The 12882-nt window shown below is 36.1% G+C and overlaps 2 protein-coding genes and 1 long non-coding RNA gene across 4 annotated transcripts in view; 2 read left to right on the top strand and 1 right to left on the bottom strand.

Moving 5' to 3' along the window:
- The window catches only part of LOC121735515, a 14519-nt gene extending 1637 nt beyond the window's left edge, over nt 1–12882 (top strand). Inside the window, exons 2-3 of the long non-coding RNA XR_006036868.1 lie at nt 5685–5689; nt 12872–12882. This is a non-coding gene — a long non-coding RNA (uncharacterized LOC121735515). The remainder of the gene's footprint in view (nt 1–5684; nt 5690–12871) is intronic.
- Nucleotides 2537–3444, top strand: LOC121735504 (NADH dehydrogenase [ubiquinone] 1 beta subcomplex subunit 5, mitochondrial). The gene is made up of 3 exons (XM_042126349.1): nt 2537–2723; nt 2820–3030; nt 3179–3444. Exons 1-3 carry the CDS (start codon nt 2572–2574, stop codon nt 3383–3385), a joined length of 570 nt encoding a protein of 189 aa, XP_041982283.1. The 5' UTR covers nt 2537–2571; the 3' UTR covers nt 3386–3444.
- The window catches only part of LOC121735481 (chromatin assembly factor 1 subunit A-B), an 83135-nt gene continuing 77721 nt past the window's right edge, over nt 7469–12882 (bottom strand). For both annotated transcript variants that reach the window (XM_042126321.1, XM_042126322.1), the window contains exons 6-8: nt 10359–10537; nt 8519–8670; nt 7469–8129 (exon numbers count right to left, since the gene is read on the bottom strand). In XM_042126321.1, coding sequence (XP_041982255.1) covers nt 7673–8129; nt 8519–8670; nt 10359–10537 — 788 coding nt within the window. In that variant the 3' untranslated portion in view covers nt 7469–7672. The remainder of the gene's footprint in view (nt 8130–8518; nt 8671–10358; nt 10538–12882) is intronic.

Raw genomic sequence — 12882 nt, 5'->3', positions numbered from 1 at the left:
ATTCTTCTATAAAATATTTAAACGAATGATAATATTCTTGTAGCGTATTTAGATAGTTCTAGAATATTAGGCCTTGTTTAGATGTATTTAGAATACAGAAAAATTATCAACCTATTATGATAAAATAAAATGTGCGCTTGTATTATTAAAATTTATAGTAATGGTTCAAAGCTTTTCAAAATTTTGACACGATGTATGTAGATATATCATATTACATAAAAATTTATATACTTAGACTTGTAGTTATTTCTGTTGTCAACGTGTTTTTATATAAAAGTGTGATCATAGAAATATTGCATAGCAATCAAAACTATTAGACAAGAAGTTAGTTAGCGGTGCTGACTTGATGGGTTAATAATATTAAGATTTTTGACTAGTACCCGGTTTTCTGAGTTTTTTTACATGATTTTATCCATCTAGAACAGAAAACAGTAATTCAACTCATTTTTAACGACTATAATATGACTACCCTGTTTGAGTTCAAAGTCTACACCGATTAACTTACAGCTTACACCTTGAGACATAATTTTCATTAGGCACAGTGGGACTAAACACACAGTTTCTGAGTTCATGGCCAGTGATATGCCGACAGAACAAAGTATAATGCAGACGCAATGTAAGTTCTAATAATATTAACAATCTTTGTTTAAAATCAGTTAAATATTGGTTTTTAACGCCATCTAGTGTCAAAATTAACTTTTGAAAACAACTTTACACTGCTGTATGAATCAAGTTGTTTTATGTCTGTCGATATTACCTGCTAGACCTTGAAAAAGTGAAATTAAGCATCAAGTCAGTAGCGTCAAATTTTGGTAAACATTTTACATACCTAATGTTAACAAAAACGTGAAGCTCTTAAACAGGTTATAAAAGTTTGTTACTGTGTATTTTAAAATTTTAATAAGTTTGTCGACTCTTTACATTATAATAGAAAATGATATCAGATACCTAGTTTTTAGGGTTCCGTAGTCAACAAGGAACCCTTATAGTTTCGGTCTGTCCGTCCGTCTGTTTGTTTGTCTGTCCGTCTGTCTGTTTACTCAGAGACTAAAGCTGTAATGTGGCATGAATAAAATAATTTTTTTATGGTACCTTCCCTACACATCAAGCGATTTTTTGATTTTTTTTTATCGCGTCCATCCTATCGTGTGGACACCCCACGTTGGATAGGTTTTCTAAAAATATTATGAGTACTCAAACATCATTTTCCGATTGAGCGATCCGTTTGTAAAATATTAAGTTTTAAAGTGGAGAAAATCGTTAGAGTCTAGTGTCCCCCCTTCTACCAGCTAAACGGCTGCTTTTGGAAATGTGAAAAAATTCACGAGAGTAGGAAATATGCTGAATTTAAAAGGAAAACTATCACGGCTAAGAAGACTTCATATTATGTTATTGAGTAATAGTCATCAACTAAAAAAAATGTATTCGGTGAAGTATAAAGGAACTTTTCGTTCAAATTCCTTTGAAAGTGACTGATATGATGTTGTTAGTAGTGTAAAACACGTTATAAATGTCAATGAACATTACAACCATACAAACATTTAAAAAAACTAGCGGTACTACGGAACCATATATTGCGCGTGGCCCGACACGCACTTGGCCGGTTTTTCTATACTAATTTATGATAATGAAAGTGTAATTATACGTCTTTTGATATTATTATTTTCTGGTACCAAAGTGAGCATTGTAAATTATTGTAGAGTACCTATGTGCACCTTTAGAAATCCTTCCAAAATTCAATATTATGTAAGTTCTTTCCATCATTAATGTAACGAGTTTTTTTTTATTTTATTATAATGTAAATAGAATTATTATTAACTAAATAATAGTGACTTGACTAAATATATGTATATTTGCTACCATTGTATTAAAGCTAATTTCCACATGTATTTCTATGTAATAGATTTTCTAATAAATGATCTGAAAAACCGTGTATTTTACCAATTCATACAATAGGGAATATGCGATATTTTTATTTTTGTGTTTATTTTGAAGAGCTCCATGTAGAATAGACCACAAATAAGTATATTAAAAAAATTAAAACACTGGAATTCAGTGCTGCAAAAATTGCGGTCTAAAATTGTCAATTTCAATTTTGGCGCCAAAACGGATCTATATTCTGTATGACGTCACTAATGATTGACAATAATTATTGACAACATTAGCCCCACCTGATCGAACGCTGTTTGGTGTAAAAACCGCGGCTCGAGGTTTCGTCCACATATTCAGCATTGCTTGATAGTTTTATTCTAAATCGATATTTAAATATTTAATTCCATCGAGCCGGCTCGATGCAACCTTTCGAGCTGTGAGTTTTGCGGTCCACACAGTAATTATTACTCGATTTGGAGTAAATCTATCGAGCAAAATCGCATGTGAGTACTTAGAATATACCGTAAGAAGAATAAATTGTTTTCCCGCCAGATTTTACTTGACACTGGCCATGGTTAAGAAGCCGAGCGCCATAATAAGAATAATAAAAAGAAAAAAATGTCAAGCGAGTAGAGACTCTTATGTCATTGTCAAATTCTAATTGTCAGTGTCATATTTTCTGTATTTTTCACAATAAAAATGGTGTCTTGGAGTGCTTTAGGCCGTTCTTTCGGCATAAGTTTACTAAAAAATAGCAATAAACCATCACTAGTTGTACAAAATGTGAAGTTTTCTATCGGCAAACCCCTCAATGGGGGCCATGACCGCACCATGGCTATGCAGCCATCAAGGTAAAGTATCAAAGTGGTGATTACCTAATCAGTAATAGATCACATTTTTGATATTGTTAAGTTGATTGTATTTTTAATTTTGTTTACATCTTTCAGATTCCAATGGCACAAGTGCAAGGACATGCTCCACTACTACTTTATGATCGGTTTGATACCGGTTTCGGCGATCATTTTCTACTCAAATGTGTTTATCGGGCCCGCAACATTGACACCTATTCCTGACGACTACGAACCTAAACATTGGGAATACTATCGCCATCCCATCACCAGGTTTATTGCCAGATACATTCACAACAATCCACAACAGGTATATCATTATTTAGGCGTTTAATAAATGTTAGAACACAAAAGTCAAAACAATAGACTATTAGAACAAATTTGTGATTGAAATAATAATATGTAGGTACTTCCTTCACCTTAAATTTATTTATTGGTTTCACGTTTACTTATTGCAGGAGTATGAAAAATTCCTGCACTTCATTGATGAGGAGAAGCAGAAGATGAAGCTGCGTGGTCTCGAAGAGCAGGTTATATTGAAGATGAACCAGAGACAAGACTACCAGGCATACTACTACAGACCCATGGTCAACAAGTACCTCCGCATCAACAAAAAGACCGGTGATGAAATGTACAATAGAGTAGGAGACACTTACAGGGATTGAGAGTAATGCCGGTAATAGTGATCAAATGTTATGTAGATATAAATAAAGAGTTATGATTATGTGAGTATGTTTTTATTAGTACTTTGATTTGTTCATTGTTTCAAATGATATTTGTAAATGGGTTAGTTTTTAATGTTTCAGTATTGTAGTTTCTAATTGAAACATTTTTTTTGAGGAATACCTTAAAAAAATGCAATGCCATTCAAAAGAATACTGAGATTGAACATCAATAAATTTTGGTAGAGGGTGAGACAGGTGTATTTCTTTTGGTGATGGTAACTAGCATTGAGCAATTGAACCTAGTATTTCTTTATAAAATATGTATTTATATATATTTTTTTTTTATATAAGAGGTAATAAGATATTATTTATCTCTTGTAATACCTCGATCTTGGTAATCGCAGAAACAATAGATTTTTAATTAATAAGCGACAACCGGGTGCCGCTTGGAGATTGATGGGTTGAGTAAATACAACTGCCTCTTCAATCTTTTATTCTTTGTTTTAATTCATTTTGCTTCATTGCGTCATGTAATGACATATAAGTTGGTAGCATTATAGCTACGAATAATAAAAACTAAGGAAATGTAACTCCCATACTATTACCGTTTTAAATTTGGTTCCTTTCGAAATGTCATGTAACAGCCTAATACCGCTCAAGGCCACCTAAATATTGCAAATGTATTGAAATGCGTATCTAATGCTAAGCTTTACTCACATACGGTTTTGCTCAATGGTTTTACTCCAAATCGAAGGAAATGACAATATTTGACATACTTATTTAATTCCATCGAGCCGGCTCGAAGCAAGCTGTCAGTTTTGCGGTCCACATGGTGGTTATTGCTCGATTTGGAGTAAAACTATCGAGCAAAACCGTATGTGAGTACTTAGCTCAAGGTACACTTTTTTGACAAGTATTGTAGAGCATATTTTTTGACGGAGTTACTTTTTCTTATTTTTTATTATTCGTAGTGTTACAGCCACTAATAATGATTCAACTCCTAATGATTCAAATCAAGAGGAGTTGAAACAGAGTTTAGTATAACATGTGTCCGATAGTGAGAATGAAACAGCAACACTGGTAACATTGTTATTTTATTTTACAAGATACTAACGATTGACAATAGATTTCGACGTCCGGAAACCTTATAAAAGTAATTTCAACACTTATCTAGGTTTTATGTTTTGATATGATTCTACAGATTTACAATTAATAAAAACACCAACCTCCTATTAAAATATTTAATCCAGACTTATATTAATCAGTCTCTGTCCTTGTCCAATAAGGGTCAATTTATACTAGCGCAGAGTCGAAGCGCATCGAAGTGAAAACTCCAAAGCGTTAACGCACATATTACTTCTGAGAATTTAAACAGAGTTTAAACACTTTCGCGAATTCGCTTGACCACCGCTTTTTGGTGCGCGCGCATTCTCGCGCATCCAAGGCACACAAGCGAATCTACGCGTCATCACTGTAGGCACTCTGGCGAATCCGCGCGCATTCGTTCGACTTGTTGCGAATTTGACGCTTGGACGCGCTTCGCTGCGCTTCGACTCTGCGCTATTATAAATTGACCCTTAAGTGGCTAATAGCTTTTCCAATTTATCAGACAAAGACACCAACATGGATTAGTATAAGCATGGTGTGAATATTTTTATTAATAAGAGGGTATGGGCTGGCAAGTACTGTCTAGCGCTATCTTTACAATAAGGTTTCAATATCTGAATTTGACTGAAACTGATATTGATAATAAGTACTGCAAGTAAAAAATTAAGGTCAGATTAAAATTCGTTTTTGTTAAGAAATGAGGACTCTTCTAACTTTTTCATGTAGAATAATATTTTATTTACTTAAAGAGTATTTAACTTAAGAGTATAAATGTCATGGTGTTTAATATGACCCAAATTTTCTGCTTGCAGTGTATTCAATCGGTATTTCTACTGTAGAAGCCTAATATTATTAGAATATAAAACAACATTAGCAGAAGAATTATTTGAATAAGAAGGTCTGGTTTCAATAACTCATGGTTAAGATATTTAAAATTTATTGTCGATATTTTACTCTATAATATAAACAATAATTAGGCCAATATCAGACTGCATGCAGTAAGGGTAACTAGTCTGAACATGGCCTTATTTTTTCTGAAATCATTATAGGCGGCATCCGCTTTCACATTTTCAGCAGATTATATTCATAAATATATTTGTTATTAAATTAGAATGTACTGTACATAATTAGTTTTAGAAGTCTGATACTTCTAACTTACCCCTTAACTAATATCTGGTGGGTTGCACCAGAGGCGTAGTTATAGTTAAGGTTAAAGTTATCGTCAAATATGGCGTCCATTATGGACTTTTACTAGGGATTTGACAGTCCATTTGACATTTTGTTATAGTTAAAGTTAAACTTATAGTTAAAGTAAGTTGGTGCAACCCACCCTAAAAAGATTTACTTACACTGAGTACACAGATGTTATAGTTAATTTTATGTTTGTTTCTATTACCTAAGACTGGGTTGCACCAGAGGCGTGGGTAAAGTTATAGTTAAAGTTATGGTTATAGTTAAGGTAAATTTAACTTTGCCCGGAGAAATTGACAGATGACAGCTGATCCACCAAGGTTATACATGCGCGTGGGCGGGGAGCTCGACAAGGTTTTAAATGCATGTGGCGAAAAAAGGAACTAACGCTGTCATCATACAAAAACCGCCATTTTTGACAGTTCTCCTTTACCAGCAGCGCCCCCGCCCACTCGCATTTATAACCTTGTTGGATCAGCTGTCATCTGTCAATTTCTCCGGGCAAAGTTAAGGGTAAAGTTAAAGTTAAATTTACCTTAACTATAACCATAACTTTGACTTTAACTTTAGCCACGCCTCTGGTGCGAGCCAGTCTAATTGATTTTCTAGAATATCACTTAGGACATAACATTGTGTTATTATAATTTCTGTAAAAACAATGTAAGTCTTTGTATAATAGCAAGGGGTTAGTTAAAATTACATTCCTTGCCCCATACATAAGTTATTGAAAACCGATAGAAATATTGCAACGGCTTTATAACGTTATAAAAACAACGCTAAAGTACGGTAAAAAGTTTGGCGGTATAGGAAAATGTCTTATCTAGAAATTAATGTACAAAACGATATGATTTTATCCCACCCGTTCAGTCTTTGTGGTTAATAAAAATCCAATAGAGACCCAACATTTGCAGCATTTTTAATTTTAAAATAAAACTAACCTTTATTAGGTTATTATTTTTATTATTAAATAAATCTAACCTGTAATCATGGGCGTACCCAGGTTCTGGGCCAGGGGGGGGGGGGCAAAATACCCAGGTTCTGGGCCAGGGGGGGGCCAGCTAAAGAATAAAAAATGTATAATTTTAAGTTGTAAAAATATTGTATTTCAAACAAAAGGCAAAAATTAGTTTTCTTAATTTTTTATTTTTATAGATAAAAGTAGCTGACCCTCGGTACACCCATGCCTGTAATAGATTGTCCACTCATAGAAATTCAACAGAAAAGGGATAATTTTATGGTTCTGTTAGGAGGTATACACCAAGAAATCTAGAAGCGCTACACTGGAAAGGTTTGAAATTGTGTATTCTTTTAAGTTAATAGGTTTGCAGTTATGTACTTTAAGAAATTATTCCCCAGTTTAAACTAAAGTTTTGACTGTAAAAAAATCGTTTTTATTTTATAATAAAATATAAAAATTATACTATAATCTTTAGGCAAGTGTAACTAATATATAAAATGAAATTTTACTCTAGTTTTCTTAAAAACTAATACAAAGGAAGATGGGCAAAATGTATATACACAGTGGTCCACCTTACTCTATACAAGCCATATTCTGCCGATTGAATTTGTTTGTTTTCTTTTTTTAAACATAACAGAAATTCTCTGATGTTTTTTTACACAAAAACTCCCTAGTATTTTGTGTAACAATCACCACAGAATTTCTTCATAAACAGATCTATTCATTATTTAGTCAAGATAATAATGTCAAGTCAACGTTGGCATGACCTGACCAAATTATGTAGGTCAGTCATCACTCATCAGCCTATAAATTAATTTCTTTTTAATTTGTTATGTATTAATAAATAAAATGAAGTAAATGTCCTATTGAGCTTCTTATCTAGTAATTATTTTTATGTTTTAGGAAGGTGGACCGATCTACCCATGCTCCTTTGCTGTTAAAATTTTGTTTCATCAATTTCATGAAGACTTCGAATCTATATCTACAGACGGCTACGAGGTTCTACTATGTAAAAATTTAACAATCTATATTTATTTCTCCCCTTTTCTCTCCTTCTCTGCTTGCGCCGCCATCTTAGCTTCCTTTTTTGCTTTTTTCTTTTCTTCTTTCGCTAACAGTTTCGCTTGCCTCTCCTCTTCTTTTGCTAACAATTTGGCTTGGCGCTCCTCCTCTTTGGCCTGCTTTTTAGCCTCCTTTTCCGCTTTTAATCGCAATTTTTCCTCCTTCTTTCTCTCGGCGAGCTCATTCTTTTTGTTATCGCTGTTTTCATCTTTCTTTTTGTCTGTCTGCTTGGCGTTTTCCTCCGCTTTCTTTTTATCTTCTTTCTTCGGTTTGACTTTGGGGTTTTCCTTTTTCTTTTCAGTCTCTTTGCTGTGATCTCGTGATTTGGGCGGGTCATCTCTGTTTGTGGGTTTAAGTGGTCGAAAAAAATGCTGCTTGTTTTTTTGAGGTGATGTTTCAAGCTGCGTTACGATTTTCTGTGCGCACCTGCAAAATAAAATACAAAAAAATGTTAATAAAGTAAGTTTTTTGCATAGGCCTCTACCATTCAATAGTCAATACTCATTCTCCTTTAATACTCTCATCACGGACCAATACGACCTGTAAACCTTCAAGAAGAGAGCGTATTCCCTTTCAAAAGACCGGCAGCGCACGCGCAGATCTGATGTTGCGAGTGTCCATGGGCGACGGTATTGATTGCTTTCAGTTGGCCCATGTGCTCGTTTGCCGTTACGTTATTTTATAAAAAAAAAAAATATCTCTCATACGCTTTCAAATACGCATAATTCTTGCCGAATTTTCGCTGAGTTATAGGTAGGTTTTTCCAATGGCTTATACAACTGAATTCGGATGGTAAAACCCAAGGTTGAAGCTACCTAATTCTAGTGGACGAAGAGGCGGTGGCGGTGGTCTCGCGGCGGCCCTCGCGGAACTCCCGTTGGAACTCCCGGATGGGGGGCAGACGGCCCGGGGGCTCCGGCACCGGCCCGCCCGTGTAGCTGTGCACTTGGTAGTCTTGTAGTCTGGCCTGGAGGGGTAAAAATAAGTATATAGATAGATAGATAAACACTTTATAGCTTACATGGGCATACAAACATAGTACTGAGGGCCTGTTTCACCACTTTCTGATAAAGTGCCGAATAGGCTATTCACAACTTTTTTGACAGATACCTACTCCATACTTTATCTGTTAAGTTATGTGGTGAATAGCTTATTCAGCACTTATCAGGAAGTGGTGAAACAGGCCCTTAGAGTATTAAAAAACTAAAACATACCGTATGTGGGCAAAGCGTAAAGTATTGAAACTTCCATACTAATATTGTAAAGGTGAAATAATTGTCTGTTTTCCTTTTCACGCTAAGCCGTAGACTGCATGATGATCAAATTGGGAATGGAGATACTTGGGAGTCTTAGCTTTATTTAGGATTAGTACCTGGATGACCGAGCTTTGCTCGGTATAGCAAACACTCATTGACATCGTGATTCGTGTTACTTAACAACGCCACCTGCTGGAATAGCTTTAGCTGTTTTTGTGTCGTTAAAGCAATTAGTTGCTCAAAAAATAGTATTATTATTCGCCAATAGATATCAGAAAGAGTCATATTTTTCTGTTTATCGATTATCGATAAAACACGAATAAAAAGACATTTTCTAAAAATGTTTACTAGCTAGATCGATTTATCGCCCCCGAAACCCCCTATGTACAAAATTTCATGAAAATCGTTGTAGCCGATGCCGAGATTCCAATTATAAATATATATATTATATTATATATACAAGAAATGCTCGTTTAAAGATATAAGGTAAGATAACGTAAGGATAGCTTTCAATAGATAAAGGTACTGAAAGATGTTTCAATTCAGTGTAAGTACATTATCTGGCTTCAGCTATTGCATTCATTTAAATTGGCACTTGTTGAATGTACAGTATGTAACAAAAAGTCATAAGGGGATGTCATTCGTCAATTCGTCATTTTATATAGGATGTTATAAAATAAAGTGATAAATTTTATACTAGGGTTTGATGTGTGATGTGATGAAAGTAACAGCGCTGAAACACGTCCCTAAGGGCCTGTTTCACCACTTCCTGATAGGTAGGTGCCGGATAGGCTATCCACAACTTATCTGACAGATACTCGATACTCTATCTGTCAGATAAGTTATGGATAGCCTATCCGCCACTTATCAGGGAGTGGTGAAACAGGCCCTTAGGGACGTGTTTCAGCGCTGTTACTTTCACAGTGAACTCTAATATTATAATGTGACACATCAAATCCATATATCTACTAGATATAACGTATAATATAATATATTATACGCGGGAGAGCCATGCTTCGGCACGAATGGGCTGGCGAAATACCACGTTCTCACAGAAAACCGGCGTGAAACAGCGCTTGCGTTGTGTTTCGCCGAGTGAGTGAGTTTACCGGAGGCCCAATCCCCTACCCTGTTCCCTTACCTACCCTCCCCTATTCCCTTCCCTTCCCTTCCCTACCCTCCCCTATTACCCTATTCCCTCTTAAAAGGCCGGCAACGCACCTGCAGCTCTTCTGATGCTGCGAGTGTCCATGGGCGACGGAAGTTGCTTTCCATCAGGTGACCCGTTTGCTCGTTTGCCCCCTTATTTCATAAAAAAAATATCACTGTTTTATAACACCTTGTATAAAATACATTGACGATACATTAATGACATAATATCTAGCAAGTAGCAACCCACCTTCATACTATGGTGCTGCGACCTCCTTAGTGAGTTGGAGGCGGGTTGCCTGGGGCGCGGGGGGGCGGGGGGCACGCGCGGCACCGCCCCCAGGCAAGCACCTCCACACTTCGCCCCCCCGCAGAGCTTCGCAGAACAGTTGCTGGTGCTACCGCTACTTGAGGAAGCGGAGGACACGCCTGGAAGTATATTAAAAGATCTTTATTATGCCGGCTCTTGATATAGGCGAACGCGTTGGCCAACGCGTCTGCAGACGCGTTGGCAGTGCGCTTGCAACAGCGTTTGTGAGTAATCCACACATAGGAAGGTCGTTCAGTATGCTTTGGATCGCGCCAATGTGCGGACGGATTCAAAATGGATGTTTAGTCGCTAACAGCTGCAGCTGTTTATTTATTCACAGCTTATAATTACTTTGTAAATGTGGACAAGAAAAAGTTTTTAAAGAATTTCTCGAAATAAATAAATAAAAGGCGAGAAAACATAACAAACAAAGAAATAAACTCACTTTTACATAATATTTTATATTATTAAAATAATATAAGTAATTATTTTATTACCTACTTATTATTTATTAAATTATTACATATAAAAATTATTACATATTATTATAATTATCATAACTATAACTCCGGGCGAACTGATCGCGCGGCCTATGTGTGGATGGAGCGCAAAGCTTGCGACAAATGTCTTTGATCTTTTGCCGACATTTCCGACCCGCGCGGCAAGCTCGCAGACGCGTCGGCCAACGTCTAAATACCTACGGCCAACGCGCGAACGCCCGTTCTACACATTGGGCCAACGCGTCTGCAGACGCGTTGGCCAACGCGTTCGCCTATATCAAGAGCCGGCATTAGGCACGCAAAAGACAAAACACAGCCAGAGAAAAGAATAACAATTAACTTAATGAGTATAGAGATAAAAGTATGTAGAGTTGTGTTGGTACGTTTGTCGTCTAATTCTGGAGAGCCTAGGTTATTTATCTGCTACTAGCGACCCGCCCCGGCGTGGCACGGGTATAAAATATATAGCCTTCACGTGGTCTAATTCTTATCTGTGCCAAATAACATAAAAATTGCTCCAGTAGTTCGCGAGATAAGCCCTTTCAAACAATTTCCCCCGTTTTTTCCACATTCTCCTATTAATAATAATAATAATAGAGATAAGAGTGGTTCTGAGGTTTTCTGCTTGGATTTGAGGAGATGAAAAGAAAAACGACTCGAGGCCTGTTTCCAATGCTTAAATAAATTATTTTATTTATATTTAATGTACGCATATTTTGCTACATTAGTTCATATTAATCTAGTTGAGATAATTTAATTGGAGAAATCCCCGTCTTAGGGTAAGTTTTGTTAGCACACATTTATTTAGTACTATTTTATAACAAAACTCTTGTATATACATTTCTAAATTGTATTTAACTTGTATTAATTAAGATTTAATTTTAATAACTTGTTTTTAATTGGAAAAATATAACATTTTTCTAATAGATGGAATTAGATTACTTGTAGGAATTTATGTAATTAAGTTTTTTTTATGTAAGAACTTATTATTTCCTGACGGTCTACCACGGCAATACCGCTACCGCTGTAGGTGGAGGGCGCTCTTCTCGGGCACCGTGGATAGGCTGCCAGACGCTTGTGGGGAAAGTGTACTGAGACGGAATTAATATGGATTCCAGGGATCACTGCTCCCCGCATTTGTTTGACTGCGTCGGCCGTCGCACGCTCCTTCCTGGTCAACTTCAATTCAACGCTGCGGCTTTGAGGAAGCAGTACCTCCAGCGTCCCAGCTTCAAACGAATATTCCAGGAGAGTAGCCCTACGGTCCATAAGTGACAGTCGAGTAGGCACTTTACCATGACCTTATAAATTTTGTGTCTCACCTACCGGGCATGTTTAATTTGTATTTTTTTTAATATACTTAATTGTTATCTGGACACCGAATTTTATTAACTCTGTAACGGTAGGTGTTACACATTTTTCAAGTGGCTTTTTACCAACTGTCGCCTTATATGTATCTCTCGACGACTCGACGCAGTGCCTCATACCAGACATGTAAATTCTGATCCAACAATCAGAAACAGGGTGTGAAATATGTTTTACCCAGGGGCGGATCTTGAATTTGTGGGGCCCTGGGCTAATACTGCTTAGGGGCCCTACCTAATTACTCAACTAATTGCCATTTTGACAAGAAACTGTTTTGTGTAGTGATGTAGGCATATCTATACTAATCTATACTTAATATTATAATTGGGAAGAATTTGTTTGTTTGTTTGAACGCGCTAATCTCAGGAACTACTCGTCTGATTTGAAAAATTCTTTCAGTGTCAGATAGCCTATTTATCTAGGAAGGTTTTATTGCGCTAAGACTAATAGGAGCGAAGAAAATTAAATGGAGGAAAGTGTGAAAAAAACGGGAGAAATTATTTGAACGCGCTAATCTCAGGAGCTACTGGTCCGATTTGAAAAATTCTTGCAGTGTTAGATAGTCCATTTATTGAAAAAGGCTATAAGCTATATTTTAT

The sequence above is a fragment of the Aricia agestis genome, chromosome 17 (genome assembly GCF_905147365.1).
Source record: "Aricia agestis chromosome 17, ilAriAges1.1, whole genome shotgun sequence".
Taxonomy (NCBI): domain Eukaryota; kingdom Metazoa; phylum Arthropoda; class Insecta; order Lepidoptera; family Lycaenidae; genus Aricia; species Aricia agestis.
Note: the sequence above shows the minus strand (reverse complement) of the source record. Positions and strands in the feature narration are given on the sequence as shown.